We start from the raw sequence: 23,658 nt of genomic DNA, 5'->3' as shown, positions 1-23,658 counted from the left end.
TCCAAAACTTTAAGAAACATGGCCCTTCCTACACAAGCAGTGAACACTTGTTCCATGGGCACTCAGACCGATGATGCCCTATTTACACCTAATAAAGACAATTTTATGGACGCTCTGGAGTCTAGCATGAGAACCATGATGAGCTATACCAAGGCTCTTTTTGAGAAGAACCTCAGCTCTTTGCAAGACAGATTTGAACGACTGGAACGTTTGGTTAGTCCGGATCCTCTTATAGAGAGACACAGAAGTCGTCCCTCCATTTTACCCATTAATTCTGCTATGGAGGCTGACTGTTGTCATACCTGCTCTAAGATCCAGGACCTTATTGCCTTAAAATCTGTTGCTATTCTTGATTCTACCTCAGAGGCTCGCATTGAGAAGCCTCCATCAGGGCTCCATAAGTCGATGGAATTTGCTAGTCATCCTGTTAACGTCATCGGGGATAAGGACTTCCCTGTTAATGCAAGACTGGTGACTCCCAATGATCTTCCCAGAACTGATGTTTTGAATCTCCTTCCTGCTTCTTGTCCTTATGTCTTGATCCTGGCAGGTGTTCCTTGTTTGAAAAGTAATGTGAAGGAGGCATGGGTAGATCTGCGGAATAAGTGTGTGGATTGGCTTAAGAAATATAAAGGATTTAATCCATCTAACCTACAAGATATTTTAATGGTGCGCAGAGTGGGGTGGGTTCGCCAATCTTTAAAAAATATTACGGTGACTGCATTGTCATTAATTTCCGTATCCCTCACCTGATTCGTAACATCTTATCATCTAAGGAGCATACTTTCACTGTACATGCTGACATATGCACCCTCCCTCTGGGTTATTTCTATAAACCCGTGGCATATTCCCTCCCCAACACACCCGTAGTCGTATCCTTAGCGAATCGCTTTTCTGCCTTTTCAGACCTTGATATTCCTGATTGACAACCACACCCACAAAGCCATAATGCCCAACCATCAGGAAACACGAGAGACCCTCCCTCCCCATCCCAACCGTTGGAAAGTATAAGTGATTTTCCTTCCCAATCCCTCCCGATCGTTTATATAGACCAACTTACATCTAATAGGAGTGCGGCATCTACTAATTTTAATGTTTTGTCCTGGAACATAGCAGGTCTTGAGCCAAGGTTAGAAGACCCAGAGTGGCTTAGTTTAATAAATCAGCAGGATATTGTAATGTTTCAAGAGACTTGGGCCACCAAGGAGCTTTACCTCAATGGGTTTCATTGTTTTAATTCCCCGGCTGTTAAATCAAGCTCGGGACGACCATCCCGGGGACTCTCTACTTGGATCAATATCGCTGCTGGTGGGAGCTTTAAGTACATCGTTACAGATAATTCACATTTCCAAGCTTTATTTTTAAAAGGAAAGTTTCTTTTTTCCTGATTAATTTTTATAATAATGATTTTATTACGATTCCAAATAGGAATTGTATTGCTTTATTTACATTTATCACCAAACTAGAAACTATGCAAGATTATGAGAAAGCCGATGGCATTTTGTTGGGAGGGGAATTTAATGCTAGGCTCAATAATGCCCCCTTATATATTAGGAGTAACGAGCAAGGCACCTCCTATCAAAGGGGTCTCGAGCTGCGTTCTTTTTTGAGCTCCCACAACCTGGAAAATGCCCTGGATTCTGGTGCGAAATTTTTATCGAATGCCCAGTTTGAGCCAACTTTTAGAGGCAGGGGGTGCTCCTCAACTATAGATTATTTCTTTATTTCACCCCGCCTTGCTGATCGTCTAATTGAGGGCACTGTCATCCCAATGAGCCAGGGCGACCATAACCCCATCAAGGTCACTATGAGACTGGAATCACGACCGGTCCCAGAAAGGGAGTGTGGCGCAAGGAATCTAATGCCCTCAACTGATAATCTTAGACTCAGATGGCGGGGCATTAATATAAAGGAGGTGTTTGGTGTCCTAGTAAGAGACAACTTACGCCTCTTCAATTCATGCCTGTCTGATACGGCCCCTCTTCCCAAGGGTTTCATTGTTTTAATTCCCCGGCTGTTAAATCAAGCTCGGGACGCCCATCCCGGGGACTCTCTACTTGGATCAATATCGCTGCTGGTGGGAGCTTTAAGTACATCGTTACAGATAATTCACATTTCCAAGCTTTATTTTTAAAAGGAAAGTTTCTTTTTTCCTGATTAATTTTTATAATAATGATTTTATTACGAATCCAAATAGGAATTGTATTGCTTTATTTACATTTATCACCAAACTAGAAACTATGCAAGATTATGAGAAAGCCGATGGCATTTTGTTGGGAGGGGTATTTAATGCTAGGCTCAATATTGCCCCCTTATATATTAGGAGTAACAAGCAAGGCACCTCCAATCAAAGGGGTGTCGAGCTGCGTTCTTTTTTGAGCTCCCACAACCTGGAAAATGCCCTGGATTCTGCTGCGAAATTTTTATCGAATGCCCAGTTTGTGCCAACTTTTAGAGGCAGGGGGTGCTCCTCAACTATAGATTATTTCTTTATTTCACCCCGCCTTGCTGATCGTCTAATAGAGGGCACTGTCATCCCAATGAGCCAGCGCGACCATAACCCCATCAAGGTCACTATGAGACTGGAATCACGACCGGTCCCAGAAAGGGAGTGTGGCGCAAGGAATCTAATGCCCTCAACTGATAATCTTAGACTCAGATGGCGGGGCATTAATATAAAGGAGGTGTTTGGTGTCCTAGTAAGAGACAACTTACGCCTCTTCAATTCATGCCTGTCTGATACGGCCCCTCTTCCCAAGGCTGTCTGTGATTTTGTTAAGATTTGCTCAGCCTCAAAGTCTTCATTATCAGCACCACAAAGGGAAACTAAATCAGACCCAAGATGGTTCATTTCTGAGTGCTCAGCAGCAAACAAAGAATTACGCAGGGCATTGTTTTCTAAACCCATCTGTTTTATTGCTGTAAGAGAAGCAAGAAAAAGGTACAAGATAATAATTAACAAAAGGAAAAACGACATCCTTGAAGACTGCTGGGATGTATTAATTAGAGCAGCTGTCCTAAGAAAGGGTGTCGACTTCTGGTCTGCTGTTAAGGATCTACGAAGTTCAAGTCAATTCCTGACCCCGATTAGTTGTACCATTACAGGTGAAGCATGGGTGGACCATTTTGCTACTATCTATGCTCCACCAATTTCCGGGTCAGTCCCAGTGTCCTTTTCCAAACCACCGAGGGTCGATATAACTTTAGCAGAGGTAGAAGATGGCATTACTCAGAGTGCAGGGAACAAGGCACCGGACCTTGATGGTCTACCAATTGATATTATCAAATTCAATTTGGAAATTTGGGCACCACTCCTCTTAAATGTTTTTAACAACCTTACGTTCACACCCCTTCTTCCCACCTGGTCATCAAGTATTATCGTTCCTACCTTTAAGAAGGGAGACCACTCCCAACCGAGCTGCTACAGACCTATCTCCCTCATCGATAATACTTTAAAAATTCTTGGTAGGATTTTATATAATAAGATTTTAAGCTGGACTGAGGACAATGGTATTTTGGAACGCTGTCAATTAGGCTTCCGCAATAACGTAGGAACCATTGAACAGTGTCTCAACCTAAACCTTATCCTAGGTAAATATAATATTGCACGTAAATCAGCACTTTATCTTGCTTTTATGGATCTGTCCTCTGCCTTCGATCTTGTGAACAGATCGAAGTTCTGGACAGCCCTTTTAAATTATGGCCTGGACGAATCTCTTGTGCATTTTTTAGCTTATTTGCACAAAGATCTCAACGCCTGTGCGATGATTGGCCACAGGGGTGAAGTAACCAAAGCTATAAAGGTCCACAGGGGGGTAAGAAAGAGCTGCGTGCTGGCCCCCCTTCTTTTTATTATTTATATTACCGGCCTGCACAAAACCCTAATTGGAATTACACATGACATTCCCAAAATAATGGGTAAACCCCTACCTGTTTTATTATATGTGGATGACGCAGTGATTATGGGCCGCACCCCGAATGCTCTACGTGCCCTGGTCAAGGGGTTCGTTGACTATATGGAGTCCCTTGATTTAAAAAACTATTTTAACAAATCTTTTATTATGTCCTGTGGCCCTAAAAAACGAAAGCTGGGCTGTATTTCTGTGGGCAATGATAAGCTGTGGTCTACTAATAGTTTTCCATATTTAGGGATGGTCTTTGCTGTGAACAACTCCTGGACCGGACACATTGTATATGCCAGTAATAGGTTCTCAAAGGCCATTAATTCCATCCTCAGCTTACCGCGCCCCAAAATACACAGGCTCTCTAGTGGCAAATTTAAAGATTTACAAAGCCCAATGTATTCCAGTCGCCACATATGGAGCAGAGGTTTGGGGCTTTGTTAAAAGCCTCCCTATACAATATGAGGAGAACAGGTTTCTCAGAAAGACACTCGGTGTTCCTATTTCTACTCCCCAATATGTCTGTCATGAAGAACTGGGCGTGAATTTTATTGAAGACTTTGTTCGTGCACGCCCAGCTCTCTTCTGGCTCTCTATTTGGAAGAACCCTGCTGCACTACTCACAAAATGTATTATTACTGATTGTATGAACTGTGATAAGTGCATGGACATTCCCTGGCTCTCAGAAGTATACAAAAGTTTATAATAATCATTCTGTTAATGTCCTCCCATCTAAAAATGATTTGCGAAATTCTTTGCACACACTTTATGCCAGGGAAAGATACCACAGGGAATCTCTGAAAAAAAAAGTTTCCTCTTATTTGTCTTGTGCTTTTCTGATCCCACCACTGCCCCGCTATCTGACACTCCCGATGAGCCACTGGGAGCGTGGCTTATTATTCCGCTTAAGGGCTGGCACTATTAAATTTGCACTTTGTTTCCCCCTTGGCCATAATAATCATTTTGACTCCCTGTCTTGTCCGTGTGATGTCATGAGTAAACAATCCATTCTGCATTTTTTTTTCTCGTAAATTTTACATGAAATATATGAATTGGTTTTTAACTCCGTATTTTAGAAAATGTAGACCTATTAGCTTGGAAAATGCTTATCTGATGATAATAACTCTGTATGAGGATGAAATTATTCTTCGCACTAGCACTTTTTTGCGTATTGCTGTTCGAGCAAGACAGTCGATGCCTGAACCCTAATTCTGTCCTTTTGTACATGTATCATGGCGATCTTTTTATTATTAGGGTGTTTTTAATGTATTGTGTCTTGATTTTATGTACTGTACTTTTGTGGATACTTTGATATCCGAATAAAGTTTACTGAAACTGAAACTCAAATGTGCTAAACCTCCAGACTCCAATGTGTGAAATGCATATGGAACAACTGCTGAAAACTTGCAATTGATCTGTGGCTGTCACCCCTCATCATAAATGTGTCACATTTGACACATGATTAGAGTTGACAAATGCACGCTGTTAGGTTTGCTCAGCATGTTACTTGAACCATGGAACGCTTCACAAGGCCTCGTTGTGACAGCACTGCTTAATTTGTAAAAAAAAAATTTAAAACACAGAGGTTGAACGTTTTTCTTAGGAGCAGAATGCTGCTGCGACAGAATACTAGGCTTGCCAAATACCAAGACTGCCTCCCTCTGATCCCCCTTCACTCGTCTTTCTTCCACCACCCTACAATTCTTGTTTCTTTAACCCACTCTTGCAGTTTACTTTTTGTCCCTGCTTTCTCCCATTGTCAATGTTTTCATATCTTTCTCTTCCTCATTCTTTCTCCCTTCTCTGCATGATAATAAAAAAGTCCTGATCGCCAAAAATGAGTACCGATGCTCACCGCCTGCAACCACTGGCAGCAGGGGCGTAGCTTCACAGGAGGTGTTTGGGGTGCTACACCCGCCCCTAATAAATTATTTCTGTAGTAAATAGTTGGGCACAGGTGCTTTAAGTCGGGTACAGTGAAGTGTTTCTCAGATTTCACTTGGGATTTTTACATACACATGCAGACAAAAACACACACATGTCTTTTCTTTAAAGGTCTAAAGACATTTTTATTTGACAGATTATTGAGTTTTAAGTGCCCTTCACAATCCACACTCCTCTCCTTTCCTACAGCTCCTGAAGCCCTCCTTCTCCCTGCTTGCCATATATTGTATTTTAACCCCTTGGGCGCGGCCGCAATTCTGCGCCTGTGCGGCCATTTCGAAGAGTGGGCGGGTTCATGACGGCCCCCAGCCGTCATCAGCACACGAGCACTGTGATGCATGACAGACGGGGGCCGTCATCAGCACGCAAGGGGTTAACCAGCGCGATTATTTGGAAATCTGAAGCTCACCCCCCACCCCAGTCTTACTGACCAAGCTCCACCCCTGACTGGCAGTGCTTGTCTTGGAGGAGAGGAAGTTCCCTTGGAGCCCCAATGGGGTGTCATTCTATGGCAGGAGTGGGTGTGACCTTTAAGTGAAGGAATAAAAGCTACTTGGAATTGCTAGGGTATATGTGGCAGGGATACGGGCTTACGAATACTTGCTGAGTTGAGGAGGAGGTGGCATTGAGCCCTTGGCCAGGACTGAATGTTAATTCCAGGTCTACCTTTTGATGAAGAATAAGCATCTACCTCTTGAGTCAGACTAGGATAGGGCTGGGAAACACAACAGAAGTTGCCCCCGTTAGTGAATTAGACAGGTTTAGCAAGGTATGGAACACTGCAAGGATTTGCGCTTGCCGCAGCCTAGATTTATTTTAATATCAGGGAAATCAACAGTAAAAATAGTCCCAGCAGAGCATAAAACAGGCCCACAAACAGCCAAAAAACAGCAGATACACTGACCTTTCAGACCAATTTGTATGGCACTGACTGACCAGGCCATTCCGGCCCTGTCGACCTCTACTTACTGAGCAATAGCTATTGAATACTGGTTGCAGCAGCCACTAAGTGCATCGCACTGAAATGGCCTTTCAGGCGAAAATGCCCTTCCAGCATCCTTAAAGAGGACCAGTAGCAGTTACTCATATTAGGGCTACCCAGGAATCGAGTCGGGGTACCACGCGGGTGGACGGCGTCCCCCGACTTATTTTACCGGGGGGACACCGTCTTCCCTGCCAAACAGCTGGAGTTAATACTTTGGCCTCTCTGGGACGAGGAGCAAGGCACCTTTCGCGACGTCACTTCCTGTAGTGACGTCACTTCTGGTGACAGCGTCCCCCCCACTTCTTTTTTTAGGACTTGTGCCCTGGGGCTACCTATGCATGCTCAGTAGAAGCCCAGGGAACAATTGATTTGTGGCTTGAATTTTCATTTTGATTGAAAACTAAATTAGGCTGGGTTGAAATTTCAGAAATAGAGTGCAATTTGGAGTAATTTTGGTGATTTTGAATTAGGCTTGTCACATAAAATACCCGGAATTATGCTATTATGCCACGCAGAGGCAACAAATTAGCGCAAAAGCAAGGTAACATTAATGACAGAACAGAGCAGATTCCTTTTGCAGAGCTTGTGTTTGTTGTGCTAATGTTTTCCCATGGAATGTGTTCTCACGTCCAAAATGGAAGAGAGGAAGCATTGTGCGCCCAAATATAACACCAAATATCGGTTTGGCATTTCAAGTAATTAAGTGTGATTTCATGTAAGTTCTCACAAATTTCGTTTAATGCAGAAAAGCAAATATCAAAATGTTTGAACAATCCTAATTTAAATTGTAAATGTACTGCAAAGGCATTGACTACACGTTTTTTGTATACTGTAGCGAACTTTAATACAATTGCTACAAAAAAAACACAAATTATTAATTTAAAACAAACATTTGCCATTCGTCAGGTTGTAAAAGAAACTGCTGTTCTATCTCTACAACTTTTCAAGGCACTGCAGACTATGCATTACAATGTCACGTCCCAAGGTCACTTTGCATGAGCAGGCTCAAAGTCTCAGACACACTGAAAGGAAAGAGGTAACGTGTATTTTTAAGCTTGCCGTCTGCCCTGAAGCCACGTTTGCACAAGGGAAAATGGAACAGACCAACAGACAGCGAGACTTCGAGAAATAACACATTTAAAAGAGTTTTAAGTTCAAAAAGCAAGGCTGTGCGATTTTATTACAGTATTTGATGTAGGGGGTCAGTCTAAAAAAGGTTGCCACTGTACTTGGGCCGATGAAAAGGGCCAAAACAAATTCCTCTGAAGAATTTGGGAAAGTGTTCCATGTACACAACCAAAGTTTCTGTGGTCTAACTCAAATCTGTTAAACATAAACGTAGTAACCTCAGCAAAAATGAACAAAAAATCCACACAGCCCGCCGGAAACAGGTAACAAAGTGGGGAAAGAAGACAGGAATCCATTTTCCTCTACTGGAAATGTGTTTGGCCACGTAGGCATGATATTTTAGAAGCTACACTCACTTGCCACCATTCTGTAAGAGAGTTCTAGAAGCACCTACTTCCAGCAGAAAAAAAACAGAAGTATTTTAAGAGAAAGATAGTGCAAATGGAGCCAGAGAGGAAGCAACCCTATTAGGGTATGTCAATAGGGCCTGGTAGACATTGCCTTTAGATAGTCTCTGTGCATATTTTTTCCAGCATGCCCTAATATCCTCTGTTTTCCACTTTGGTTCATTTCTATGGCTCCCTGATTAGTTCATAATTCTGAATTCCAACCAGTAGGTCACTGTATTCCAACCAGTAGATCACTTTTACTAAAGATGTTCGCCTGTGGAGCATTCACTCTGGAGAAGGGACATAATCCAGGCACTTTGGACCCCCCAGAGATGGGCCACAGACCAGGCTGTGCTTGAAAGTCAGGCTGCCGTGGTTCAGGTAGCAGATATCCTCGTGGGTCCCAGATGCCAACTGCTTGTTGCACGAACCCAGGCGGTCGTCGTCATATCGATTGTCCTCGTCCCACACTTCTAAGTGAAGAGTGCTGGCCTCGTTCAAGTGCACCATGCCAAAATCAAAGTTACTTTTCCAGGAGGGGTTGTCATTGTTCCACACTGTGCTTGTTCTCATCTCTTTGGCTTCGAATTTTAACTTTACGTAGGCATCGGTCTTTGTGACATAATCTCCCCAGAGTCCAGTGGCGTATCGAATTTCCACTGTCATTTTGGCGAGTCCCCGGCTGGTAGAGCAGCACATGATGTTGACCCCATGTCCACCCGGGCAGAAACATGAACATGAGTCTCTCTTGCTATGTTGGGCCCCCGAGGGACATGTGTTGGAACAGTTCTTCCAGAAGGTCTTCTCCAGCACATAGTCCCTGATGGCCAACTTCAGGTTCTCTTTCTGGGGGCCACATCTCCTGATAAGCTGGTGAATGGGCTGTAGGGAGTAGGAAAGGATTCCTGGGGTGACCTTGAGACTTTCTATCCAGTCATTGAAGGGTTGTGGATCCTTCCCATCGGAAAAAAGGAGGTCAGCGCTAAGGTGGCCACCCACAATTTCTGTCTGCCGCTCGTTGTAGGTCTCATGAAAGCTGCCCTTGAAGTTCTTACTCTTCTTCAGCTCTTTACAAGCACTCATGACTGCTTCAGCGTTTACATTTCCTCCTACATTGGCTGTGGCCTCCAGGTTCAAGCAGTCTTTCACTTCGTCCACAGAGGATCCATCCAAACTGGACTCGCAGGTCTTGATCGCTGTCACATCTCGGATCTTGCCCCCCAGGTTCACCTGTGTGATGTAATGGGTTCCATAGGTGTCTACCACCTGCTGATACCGGGCCTTGGTCTTCTTGTCATAGCTGGCTGGGAGGCCCCGAAGTGTCAAGTAGAATTGGTGTGTAAGAGGAGGTCTGTCTGTGGTCCGGAAACTGCAAGAAGAAAAAAAAAATCAGTGAACACAATTATGGTTTATAAAGGTGCCTTACTTTCTGATTTCTAGGACACAATAAAATGCACTGAGTCTTCTGCAGAGAGCGAGTACATTGGTTGCAATGATAAGCAGCATCACATAGATTATTGATTGTGCTACAATGAGCCTGGTTACAAACATATAACATAAGGTGAGCAAGGTGACAGACATATAACATGGTATGAATATAATAAACCTTAGGCTTTATGGGTATGGTTGTAACTTTGCATATTCTAAGGGATCTCTTTATACTCACTGGGATATTGTGATGTCCTTGTGGAATGTCGGAATAAATTGCTCAATTTGACCCTTTTTCTGAACTCTTTGTCATTTCTTAATGTATTAAACCTTTTTCCATTTACAAATACAGCCAACAACACCTGTAAGGAAATTACCTGTTTTATGCGGAAAGAGAAGGCTCCAATTTCCTTTACAGTTGTATAAAGAGACAAGTGGTGCATGAAACCACATTTACGCACCTTAGAAAATGTGAAATCACAAAAATGTAGGTGATCGGCTAGAATAATAACACCATGGGGGGGGGGGGGGGAGTAAGAGAGATCTTGTCTTCCATAGATTTGGACCACTCAGAAATTGTATAATGATATCTTGAAGGAGAAAGGTTGCTCTGGAGACAACCATATCAGAGGAGAGTCTTTGGCAAGGTGGGTGCCCATTGTAAAAGGACTGGTTGGCCCCATACGCTTAAAATCATTCCTGCGTTGGAGAAAATGTCACCTATCTTCAAGCAGTCCCCATTAGGCAGAAGTCAGTGTCATGAACATGAACACACTGATCACATATGTTACAGTGAGTGGAATAGGAACTACATTGAAGTGAGTATAACGCAGAATTAAATGCATATGAACTTTACTGAAATGATGAACTGAAAAATGTCAGTAATGCATGCATAGAGGAACACGGCTCTGCAACAAACTACTTCTAAGCGCTACCCGCTGCTCCACTTTCCACCCTTTAGTTAACAGCTAGCAGATGAGAAGTCATTTATGAGCGGTTGTGTGTGAAACAGGACACACAATTATTAAATATGACACATTTTACAGGGCATATATAACTGTGTTTAGCACTGTGTGAAATTTTATTTACATATTTATTTTTATAGAATATTTTGCAGAAACTATTAAAATGCAGATTGATTTGAACTGTTAGCATCTTTCTGGTGATATATATTTGTTATTTGAAATGCTATAATGTTTCATAGCTAGTTTGTGAAACAGCATTGCTTTGTTGACAGTTAAATAGAAGGTCAAGGATTCTCCCTGAGGTATGAATGTCTGAGATGCCTATAAGTTAACCTAACAAATATTTTAGGTGAATTCAAATAATTCTCTATTTTGTTCAAATTTGATCAAAATGTAATCCTTTGTAAAATGGCCTACATTAAGCATCATTAACTCTAGTCACTCGAATTTAAAAATAATTTTAAAGCATTCTATTTTATTATTGTTTTTCCTGTGTCGAGAAATGAATTTTGAAATGATAAATATTCATCGGGTGTATTTCTGTTTGCATTGTCCGTTGAAAATAATTTCACTGCTCACTGCCAGTTTTTAATTTAAAAACACTGACACAAACAATAAACTTCAAAAGGTTATCTGATTTTCTTGTACAGTATTGTTTTTGATTTTGGAAGGATCTCAAGAAATGCATTTATATGTGGTATTTATATTTACGCTTTTGTTTTTTTATTGAAGAGCTTGGAAAATACATTCTATCTGATTGTAGTTTTTAGTGATGAAGAATGTCTGAATTCTGAAAAGAAACTTACATTTTCATTTTTTTCTCAATCCACCTACACAGTGTATGAAGTTTATTGTAACTGTTGTAGTTTTACAGATCACATAATTTTCAAAAATAACATTTTACATCATATCTATTTCAGGCGTGCCAAACTCAGGCGTGCCACACTCAGAATGTTATATATGCATCTATGCTTGTAGAATAACTAATAATGTATTCTCGTGTGAGGAGTAGCTCGTCAAACAATTAGAAACCGAAAACCATATAACATTTTCAAACAATTCATCAAAGAGCTGAGCAATAAAATCGAATTATACAAGGGTAAAATACATTACTACATAGGGATCGTAAATTAGGAGCCAGAATGCCCGTACACGGATGTAATATATGCCTGTACACGGATGTAATATAGCATGACAACCAAAGCATATGCAAAGTGCGATGTTCCATTATATTCCATTCAATAAAATTGAACTAACATTAAAATTGGTTTAGGCTAGTCCAATATTCAATAGTTAAAAATTCCACGCGTGGAGCTAGCATGGTTATCGGCCCCGACAAGTTTGCTGCTGAAGGATTTAAGTGCTAATTTCTTGCATTTAGTTATCAGTCAGCGGTTTGCATCAGCTTCATCTAAGACCAAAAAGCAACCCCTAAAAAAACATGAGAGCAGAATATAATCGTTAAACAAAAATCTTTTTTCGGTCCGCTATGTAAACGGTAAGGTTCATGCACCACTACATTGAGACATCCTAAGGGGAGCAGTTCGGTAGTGTTGATTATTTCCTTACAAGCAAAAGCATTGGTGCCTAAGCTGTTATATTCATGTTTGGGCTAACATACCTTTATGTCTTATAGACCACATTCTTCCCAGAAATGTGGCTACTGCACACTTGGGCAGGCAAAAAATGGTCTGAGGTCGGTTCTTAATATTCTTAGTGCTACCACATGGTTTGAAGTTCTCAGCTGACTGCATACTGGTTTGATCCAAGTGAGCTTGGGTCATGTGCAGGCTACACAAGCAAACAGGACATGAGCTGGGCTTTCAGTTAGTGTGTTGCAAACAGGGCAGCAGGTAGCTGAAGTAGTTGTGACTGACCATTTAGCCATGAACGCATTGAGAGATAGAGATCTAAATCTAAATTGGATGTATAACTTTCTGTCTAGCAGGTCTGTAATGAGGTCTAAATAATGTTCATAAGTGCTTGTGATCTTAAATTTATAAAATTCTATTGAGGAAGAACCCAAGTTTAAATTCTGGGCATCGTTCTGGGCTATCCAGGACCAATATAGCTCTTTAGATTTCTCCTTAGGTGCAAAGTATGCATTGGGGGAGAATTCCCAAAGGTCTTGTAGGCCCAGAGAACTAAGCAGTATCTTGATGTTATCAGACCAGCCTATTTGATAGAATTTGTCTAGCTTTACTATGTTTTGGAGGTCCTCAGCATAGGCAGGCAATTCCTGTGTGGCTCTTAGCCTCCTCCAAAAAAGGAATGTCTGATTTTTGCATTATTCATGATCAGTTTTCTACACATATCTAGTTTTCACAGGTACAGTGGGGTAGTAGAGGAGAGGGACACTAGAGACTTCAGAAATTTATTTTGAGTTCTGGCCAAGTCAGATAAGTTGTGAATACGTGAGAGTTTGGCGACGTAAAGAGCAGTCCCAGAGGCCTCGGAGTCATAAAGTTGTAAGACTGGAGTGATTGGTTTGCTGTAGGATGTACTATGTTCTTTCAATAGGGCACCCACGACTTGTTTGTTTTTTAAGGAGATTCTATCAACATGTGATTTCCATGACTTTGTGGACGATAACTTGACCTCTAAATACTCAAATGCATTTACCACTTTTTAGCTGAAACCCTCCCATTGTCATCTTCCTCTTGTACAATTTATGTTAGTTTAATGTCAGATTTTAAGGGCCCGATTACGATGTCGGGCGGACGCCACCAACAGGCCATTGTTGGCAGCCTGCCCCACATCCAGTGTATCGGTCCGACTGTCGGATTACAATACCAGCGATCGGGGTGATTTGGTTGGGAGAAAGACCACTGCCTCCGACAGGCTCAAGGAGCCCTTTCCCTCAGCCATTACATGGCGGTCCCACCGCCATATAAAGGCAGATTGCAAGGGACTTTGGTGGTCTCTAGCAGGGCCCCAGGCTCCTGTGAGCCTCCGCTATGGGGCTGGGGAGCACACGTGGTGCCTCCTCAAACAGCCATGCACTGCGTGCCGGTCACCACATGTTGCCTGGCACATGGTGCATGGATGTTTAAAAGCATCCCTTTTTCAATTGCGGCTTGTGCTATGACTCTTTTCCGGGCCGCAACACAAGCCACAATAGAAAAAGGGATGTTCCTGGCTGCCTACACATCAGTTACATCATAATCTGAAGGATGGAACCGGCAAGTACTTCTCGGGGGGTCCCAATTCTGATATGAGGGTGGTTGGACGCACGTCCGACCACCATGGTAATGACCCCCTAGTTTTTGATGTATTGACAACTATCCCTTGCATGGTGTAACATTCTCAAAGCAATTCAACAAGCAATGTAACCCACTAGGTGTTTGGGACACTAATAAGGTGTCATCTGAAAATAGTAAGGTGGGGATTTTTACTCTAGACAGGTAAGGGGCCTTGTTAGTGTACAGTAATAAGTGCTATACTATGTCATTCAAGTATAGAGAGATCAGGGGAGGTACCAAGATGCAACTGTGATGGATGCCCTTTTTGATGGAGGTAGTGTTTGTATTTTACCCTGTTATCACCACATCACTCTCTAGCAAAGTTTCCCTCGTAGAGTAGGATTAAGATGGAAAGAATGTTTAATGGAACCCACATATCTCATAAAACCAGTCAAAACTGTAGATGGGGCCAGATCAAAGGAAGATTTAAAATTGACAAAGGCCACATATAAGAGTCCTCTGCCAATATGTACAGTCCTATAATACAAACCCAAAATAGAAAAACCTGGTCTATGTTCTAGTTTTCTTTCTAAACCCGGCTTGTAAAGTGGAAAGTATCTTATTGTCATCTATCCACTCTTGAATTGCCCCAACATTGCAAGCAGAACTCCTTTCAAAGAGTTTTAATTAAACTTACTGGCCTATACTTTTTAGGCCGATCCCTACTCCCTTTAAATAGATAGGTACCACCTTTATTTCTTTCCAGTAGCAAGGAATTGATACATCCTTTGCAATTGCATTTGCCAATACCAAGATTTACTTGGCCCCATTATCTTTGTCATGAAGGAAGATATCACCTGGTATGCCATCCCGTCTAGACGCTTTACTATGTATGATGGCATCAAGGGCAGCTTTTATGTCACTCATGTTAAATGTCAGGTGGCTCTCGAATTCAATATGAGCATTACACAATGGTTGGCCATCAGAGTGAAAGTGGGTGGTTCATCAGAGTATAAGGCTGAGAAGTGGTTAAACCAAACACGCGGTTAAATGTGGTTTATGTTCTTCAGTCTGCCCATTCTTTCTCCAGTCACCTCAATGGACCAGAATTTCCATGGATCTTTACTAGTGCATGTTTGAAGTAAATCATGCCATCTCTTCTCCTCACATTCAATCTTTCCTGTTCGGTTTGTTTGTACACCTTCCTCAAGGCGGGTATCTTTTCCTGGGCTTTCTGCCTGATGGCCAATGGTAACAGTTTTCTGGCCTGCCTGCTTTCTTTGTTGAATCCGTTGTTATTATTTTGAGTATGCTTCTCAGTTTGGGTGCTGTTGAATCTAAAATAGGAACATATATGATCAAAGAAAACTGAATGGATGCAAGCGGCTTGTTTTAGTTTGTCATTGTCATTGTTGGCCAGCATATCAAAATACGTGTGAAGTGGCACCTAATAGATCTAAGCAAATGTGAACCCTTGTTATTTATTAACTGTGTGTCCTTAGTTATTCTGCAAGAGTGGGAGTCAGTAGTGCATTTTTGTGAATTGATGGAGTGTAAAGGCATAGAGGGACATGGTGACTCTCAATCCTTTTATTACCTATCATGTCCCTGACTTTGTTCCCATAGTCTAAGATCAAATCGAATGTGGTCTGTTCAGCTCTCGCAAATTGGGTTTATTAAAAGTAAAAGACCGTCTATTATCTGATTTAGATCTGCCATTAACTGCGCTCAGACCTTGCCCAAGTGAGAGGGACATCAATTGGGGCACTGAGTCCACTTTTTGACTGGCGCTATATCAAGGTCGGGAATACCCCATCTTCTCATCTTCCTCTTTAGTTAAATTGATGTCATCCCTCTCCAGGGGTTCAAAGTTAGTGTGGAAATCTCCAAGCCAGGATGACATGCACTAGTTGTTTTCTAGTCTCCAAGTGTCTCTCTAGTGTTTAAAGCACTTCAAACAATTTCCCTCCATTTACCCCTCTTGCATAAATAATATAGATATCAACATTGCTGCCTCTTTTCTTCCGTAATTGGATGCCCATTATATCTGGTGAGTTCTTGTTGTGCAGTTTAGTGGGACTCTAACCCATATTGGCAATCCTCAGTAAGGCCGACCACAAGAGTTTGTTTTGGCTGGAATGCAGTAATTGGCATACCCTGCACTGAACACCAGCTCGGTGAACCATGTTTCCTGGCAGGTCGAGTTTTGACTTCAGACCTGCCACATTCCAGCAAACTATTGATAGCGTATCAGTCTTATCCCATTTGAGAGTTCCTGTTGGCGTAGAGTGCTGGGTCAGCATGAACTTTGTAAAGTTAGGAATATCCGTTTCCTGGGCAATTCATACTGTGTTTTTTTAAAAAGGTGTGTTTCTGCTTCTAGGGACTGGGTTACGACTTGAATAGATCAGATTCAACTCAGATGCTGATTCCCTCACATGCAGTCTTTTATCAAACTTTTTGGGCCCAAGGTTTGTGAAAGAGGAATACCTTCACTACACATTCATTCGGGGTCCCCTAGGGGGGTCAGTAACCGAATATCGAAAACAACATTGGGGCATATTCTCAAGGACCTATTGCTGACTTAGCAGCACTTTATCGCCGCCAAAGTGGCAATACATTAATTGCACTATTCACAAGCTGGTGCTAACAGCTGATATCACCAGTTTTCCGGCGATAGCAGCCGCAAAACACATCGCCACAGATGACACCGGCAACTAATGCTAATGAGATGCAGAATAGGCGTTCCCCTGCAAAAAGCCGCAACAACACCACTTTGCAACATTCTCAATGACCAGCCAGATCTGCGATAAGTTCCCAAAACATGCAATAGGGTGCGTTAGCAGCAGGGATTTAACACCTGCTCTGACCTAGTGTTAAGTGGGGCGACACCCTGTACCATAAAGGGAGCCCAGCCCAGAGCTGCACCTGAAAAAGGACAGATGCCATGGAGCTACTCATCATGCAGCTCGGAGCCCCAAGAGTGCCATAACACCCACCGCCACCACCCCCAGGCCGGTCAACCCCCCTGCCCCCCCCCTTGGACCACCACAGAGGAAGCGCATACAAAGACAGAGGTCCTTCAGAACACGCACCAGCCTCACAGACTTAACACCAAAGGATGTCATTGCCCACTTCTGGCTCAAAAGGACAACCATCCTACGCATGCTGACCATCATTGCTCACAGGCTGACAGTACCAACACAGCGGACAACCAACATCCCTCTGCAGACAAAGCTGCAGGCTGTGCTGCACATGTTCGCCTGTGGGACCTTCCAACCAACAACTGCCAGAGTCGGAGGAGTCTCACAGCCAGCCCTATCCAAGTTCCTCACACCTGTCTTGGATGCCATCATCAGCATGGTACACCAGTACCTTCACTTCCCACACACTGCGCAGGAACAGCTAGAAACGCAGCAAGGCTTCTATGCCATAGCTGCTCGCACGTGTTGGGGGCAATCAACTTCACACATGTACTCCTCGTGCCCCCTGCCACCACTACACACAATTTCTGCAAAAGGAAGCACACGCATTTCATCAATGTGCAGGCAATAGTGGATCACTGTGGACTCTTCAACAATGTCGTCGCCAACTACCCAGGCAGTGTGCATGATTCCTTCATCTTTCTACAGTCCATCATCAACCAGCGCTTTGAGGCTGGCACCTATGGGAATGAAGTGTTCGTTATTAGGTACCAATTGAACACACCACACACATCAACTACACAATCATGCAACTCACAACTCTGGGAATGCACACATTTCAAACTCACACACAACATGCCAAACAACATGCCCAATGACCAGACATAACAACACAACTTACTGTGGTGACCTGGGCAAGCTATGCACACGAGCCAATCAACGGCATGCCACCTCAGCAACACAATAGGAGAATGTGGGGAGAGGTGGGAACCATGCATGTGCGAAGGAGGCAAGTGACCCATGAATGAGAATGTACACAATTCCAAGTGTGGCATGGATGCGCTGGTCAGACTGCAGTATGCAGACCACAGACATGCCCATGTCGACATATACTGCAGGTGTTTGGAGTGTAGTGAACAGTGGACGCAACCATGTTACCCCAGGCAGTGGGGAAGAGCGTGGAAAGTAGCTCATTACGTTGCCCCCATGTACGCAGGACCGAAGTGGGCTGGCCCATCGTATGCCAGGCCAGCATAGGGGTGTGAATAAAAAGGCCATAGCTCTGAGCGTGGTTCTCTTCCGAAATGGCCAATGTGTCTGCCAGGGCAGCACCTCCCAGCACGCCACGAGGCCAACGCCGTGAGCGGCGGTGCCTGTAACCATGTGCATCTGCTGCACCCCAGGTAGCAGGTCCCCAGACCCGTCTTGCCCACCCCTGCGCAACAAGGCCACACCACTCACCTTCCGATACCGGCTTGTGTCAAAGATGGCTCACCACATGCCTGTGCAAGCTCCAAGCGCGAGGCCCGTGACCTTGGCAGCCTCCTCAAACATCGCTGTCCTCCCCCAGACAGGCCCGCAGCACTCCTTTCTCATTGACGTACTCCACAGGCCTACACAGCGGTTAAGTAGGCCACACATTTGGAACTGAGTGTTGATTATGCAATGGCAAAGTATACACTGTATGGCTGAGTTTATATCACTATATTCCCTTCGATGTGGTGCCACCAACTCTGTGCATAGCATCCGAACCACCTGTCTGTGGGCCCATGCTGACCGCTGCCTCCAGCCTACACTGTGGTCCTGTAGGTCACATATTTGGAACTGAGTCTTGATTTGTCCATTGCAGAGTTGACATCATTGTACAGGCATCATTGCAGACTGCATCCCCTTCCAGCTCTGGTGTCACTGACTTTGTGCCCCGAAAGTCATGGACTCTCTCTGTTTGGACTTTGGTGGCATCTGAGTAAATGGCCTGGGGGTTGTCTTTATCATCATGTAGCTGATACTGACTTGTTGTTAAGAATGAGTCTGTAGTATTCATCTCCTCCATATTGCCTGTTTCTGCTTGGTACTCTCCTCTGCATCATGCCCTAAAAGAACAGCTTCCCCTGTCCCCCGAAACACTCCGCGACATTCACCTAGGACATCGACGAGGACACACTCAGCTCTCGTGACCCTATCTCAGTGTACCGCAAGTCACCATCCCTTGCGGGTGTGCCTGTGTCGGCCGCACTGCATCCGGGTCCACTAACTCTGTGCAGCTCAAAACATGGACCCTGTCTGATTGAATATTGGATGGCCTCTGGGTCGATGGCCTGGGGGTCCTCAATGCCATGTGTCTGTGGCCCTACGCTGACCGCTGCCACCGGCCTCAACTGTTATCCACCATGGTTCACACATCAAATCAATTCCTGACCTGCCTGGACAACGCATCACCGCAGGAGGCACATGCCACCACAGCCAGGACCACCTCCAACCAACAACTGCCAGAGTCAAAATAGTCCCACAGCCAGACTACCAGAGTTACTCACACCTGTCTTGGATGCCATCATCAGCTTGATACCCTGTTCATGTGCCACTGACTCAGTGCACCACAACTCATAGGCCCTTTCTGATTGAGTTTTGTGCTGTGGACAGCTCACGCAGCAATGTCACCTTAGGCAGTGGGGAAGACCTGGGACGATGATGGGGAAGATGATGGAGGTGTAACACACCCCACTGCATCTGCAGCAGGAATATCCCGAAGGCACCAGGACACCGTTGGTAACAGTGCACTTTAAAAATGTGAAAAATAAATAAATACAACCTAGACAATCAGTTAACATGAGCACGTTTGGCTATGGTGCCCCAACATCAATGCACTTTGACTCACGGACCCTTCTGATTGCGTATTGGGTGACCTCTGTACTTGCTCCGGCTACCACCATGATGCTTCGCAGTTGATTGTGTTATGTTGTTTTTTTTCGGTTTCCACTTAAATAGTGATCACTGTTCAAGTTGTTGCCAGCAGCAACTAGTTTGTTGACAGGAAGTATAAATTGCGCTATGGGGCGACCGCGCAGCCTGTAAGTTTGTGGGGCTGTTGCTTTGATTTTAGCAATATTTGCATCTACAGCGGTTCATTCTGTATTTGTGGGGCTAGAATCACACATTTTTTTAATTGTTTTTAAAACTACGGGGCATTCTGCAATTTTTATAATTCCCTTTACTTTGCATATTGTTCTCGTTACTCACTGCCATTATCCTCTGCCGCTTCTGTGTGTGCTGAGAGGCTAGCCTGCTCGACCCTGGCGGTACCCGGATGTTAAACGGGACCGCACTGCACCTGGGTTGGCGCGCTAGTTTGTTGACAGGAAGTATAAATTGTGCTATGGGGCGACCAAGCAGTGGGCGTGCCGGCGGCGCGCCGAAGGCAAGCCCGTCTGTGCCCGTCCGTGCCCAAAACGCGCCTAGTGCCAGGACCCCTGGTTGTTTTCAGGTAATTACTTACAGTAAACCGCATCTATTGGATCTTGATAATTGTGAGTGCAAGCCATCTGGTATCTGGCCCCTAGAAAAGGACCTGGAAAAGTCAGTCTGTAGCAGCTGCACATTTGGGTTTAACCCTGGATCTACAGATAGATCTAACAGACCTGTTCAAGCCCGTAACCAGGGGGACTTTGGGGCGGGAGGACTGTATGGCGCTCGTAAAAGTAGTGATAGTGAAGTTACACCACGTAACATTTCAATCCCTGCCAAACATGGAAACATATGCAAGCCACAACTCAGCAAATTTAGTGTGTGTTAATAAATATACGGTCATTGGGGAAACATAGATATATCAAATTGAAGACCTGATTCAAAATACCACGCCTGATATCCTCATTTTAACCGAGACCTGGACAGACCATGCCTCGGGCCGGGACTGGAACATTGCATTACCACAGGGATATGCTGTGATGTTCTAGGACAGAGAGGTTAATAAAGGTGGGTGGTTAGCAATTATATATCGTGACCACTTAAAACTGTATATCAAAGCTGTGACTGACTTACCAGCAGAAGCATTTTATTTCTCTTCAAAGGTACACAACTTTTGGAAGCTCCAGGGACTTCTTATTTATCGCCCACCTGGGCCCAGAGCTGCTTTCTCACAAGCCCTGATGACACATCTGGAATCCTGTATTGATTCTGAATCTATGCTAATTCTCGGTGATTTCAATTATCATCTTGAATTAGGTGATAATACCGATACCTGAAAACTATTAGATAACATTGCAGCCTTTGGTTTTAACCAACTGGTTATGGAACGTACCCATCAGGCGGGCCATACATTGGATGGCATTTTCTATAATAATGATGATATCAATGTGACCAAGGTGAGTGCCCTTCCTTGGTCAGATCATTGAGCAGTATATTTCAAGCTCAAAACCTCTCTGGCAGGCCGTCATACGCAGAATGGTGCAGTGAAAGCAAAAACTAGACGCTGGAATAAGGTCCAACTAAATGATTTAGAATCTGCACTGGCTCAGCCACCGCGTTGGGCAGGTCAGACCAATGATATGGCAGTAGCAGCTTTTAATCAATTGCTTTTGGCAGCAGCAGACATTGTGGCCCCAGAGAAATTGGTGACGGCTAAGAGGCTTAAGCCCTCGGCGCCATGGTATAACTCAGAGCTGAAAGGTCTGAAAGTCAGCTGCAGGAGAGCTGAACGAATCTGGAGGCAAAATTACAATAAGGACAGTAAATTGATATATAATCAGGCCCTTACACAGTATAAAGAGGCCATTATCAGGGCAAAAAAGCTGTTTACACACAGACGTTTGAGAAGGATAGCAACTCCGCTAAAGAGTTGTTTAAGACAATCACTTTTTTATCTAAACCCCAGCAAGATGAGAGGTTTTAACCGGACCAAGATATGTGTAACAACCTGGCTACACATTTTTAAAATAAAGTTCACTGTGTCTATGACGACCTTCAGAAGAGCTGTGTAGATATGAATGAGGAATTATACACTGAGGCAGAACCAGTCCACTATAGCCTAGTCAGTTTCCCTGCAGCCACCAATAAGGCGATCTTGAACATACTAGGTTCGATAAAATCAGGCTCTCCTACTGACCCTTGTCCCCCTATAATTATGCATTTAGGGGCTATTAAAATTGTAGGTCAACTAACACCTCTAATTAATCAGGTGCTTGAGTCAGGGAAGTATCCCACTGCCTGGAAAAATGCGATAATTAGACCCATTCTGAAGAAATCCACTTTGGATCCTTCTGAACTTAAGAACTATCGCCCTATAGCGGGCCTTCCCATGGCAGCCAAAGTGCTGGAGAAAACACTGAATAACACTCTAACAGAGTACCTGGATACTAATAATCTGCTGGACCCGACCCAACACGGTTTTAGATCCCATCATTCCGCAGAAACTGCTCTTACGGTAGCAACTGAGGAGATTCAGAAGACTGTCGACAGAGGGGGTAAGGCGGTTCTCGTCTTGTTAGATCTGTCGGCAGCTTTCGACACCGTAAATCATTCGGTGCTAGTCCAACGGTTGCAGGACATTGGTATTGGGGGCTCAGCCTTGGATCGACTTGCATCATTTTTGGAAGGAAGAGAACAAAAACTGTATTTGGAGGGACTGCAATCAGAGGGTTTCATTCTCCCTTGTGGCGTCCCGCAGAGATCAGCGCTTTCGCGGACGCTTTTTAATATCTACGTCACCCCCCTGGCTAGACTTGTCAGGAAACACAGCTTCGCATTGGTATCCTATTCGGATGATTCCCAGTTAATCATCTTGTTGGCTAAACAACCTGAGGATACTGCTGCCAGGTTCCATGGCTGCCTTTTGGAAATCCTGACCTGGCTGAACCAGGGCTACCTAAAAATCAATACAGATAAGACGAGAGTCATGGAATTTGGGCCAGGACAATCCCTGCGTGGTGGCCAACAGGTGCAGGGGAATGCCCCAAGCCCGTGCCTAAAGTCAGAAACCTGGGGATGATTTTTGACAGTCTGCTCAATTTTTCAGCTCAAGTAAACAGCCTTACCTCTTTTTGCTTTTTCCTTATAAAATAATTGAGAAAAATGTTTCCTTTCATTGGCCAGGCTCTGCAAAAGACAGTGGTAGTGGGCCTTTTGCTGTCTAAACTAGACTATTGAATTGATAAAGCCCAGAATAACAAATTACAGTCCTTGCAAAATGCAGCTGCTAGGTTGCTGTTAAATATTCCCAAAGGCAGTTCAACATCGAAGGGAATTAGAGCCCTCCACTGGCTCCCTGTGCAGCAAAAGGGTGGAGTTCAAGGCCATGTGTATTGTCCATAAAGCGCACTATGGGGGAGGTGCCAAGGATATGCAGAGACTATTTAGGCCCTATATTCCAGCTAGGACATTAAGATCTAGCAATGCGTGCTTCATGCAAGTAGATAAAATCAGGAGAGTGAGATGGGGTGGAAAAGCATTTTCCAATCGTGCAGCTAAGCTGTGGAATAAGCTGCCACCGGTCATGCGACTGCAGCCCAATCATCGAGCTTTTAGGAAGAATTTAAGAACTCTGCTGTTCTCACAAGTATAGTTTGACATCTATGTAATATTCACTCACTTACGCTAGCGCCAAGATGCTGTTACATTCATGCACTTTATAAATGTACATCCTATCCCATCCTATCCTAGGGCTGGCTTACACTCACCCCACACCCATCCAGCACAGGCGTCACTGTACATGTGACCCTGGCAATCAAAGGGACCAGGTGCAATGTATCATGCCTCTGGAGTGCGTGATCAGCCAAAGGAGTAAATGAGGGAGCGCAAGCCCGCTCGGGGTCCAGGATCA

General features: G+C 44.1%; 1 protein-coding gene across 1 annotated transcript in view; it reads right to left on the bottom strand.

Moving 5' to 3' along the window:
• Positions 1-7,554: 7,554 nt before the first annotated feature.
• Positions 7,555-23,658, bottom strand: part of LOC147703681 (perforin-1-like) — a 135,165-nt gene continuing 119,061 nt past the window's right edge. The window contains exon 3 of the mRNA XM_086932040.1: positions 7,555-9,717. Within this exon, the coding sequence (XP_086788166.1) occupies positions 8,634-9,717 (1,084 nt within the window). The 3' untranslated portion in view covers positions 7,555-8,633. The remainder of the gene's footprint in view (positions 9,718-23,658) is intronic.

This window comes from Lissotriton vulgaris, chromosome 7, assembly GCF_964263255.1.
Source record: "Lissotriton vulgaris chromosome 7, aLisVul1.2, whole genome shotgun sequence".
Classification (NCBI taxonomy): Eukaryota; Metazoa; Chordata; class Amphibia; order Caudata; family Salamandridae; genus Lissotriton; species Lissotriton vulgaris.
The sequence above is the reverse complement of the archived record's forward strand: the minus strand, read 5'-3'. Positions and strand labels throughout refer to the sequence as shown.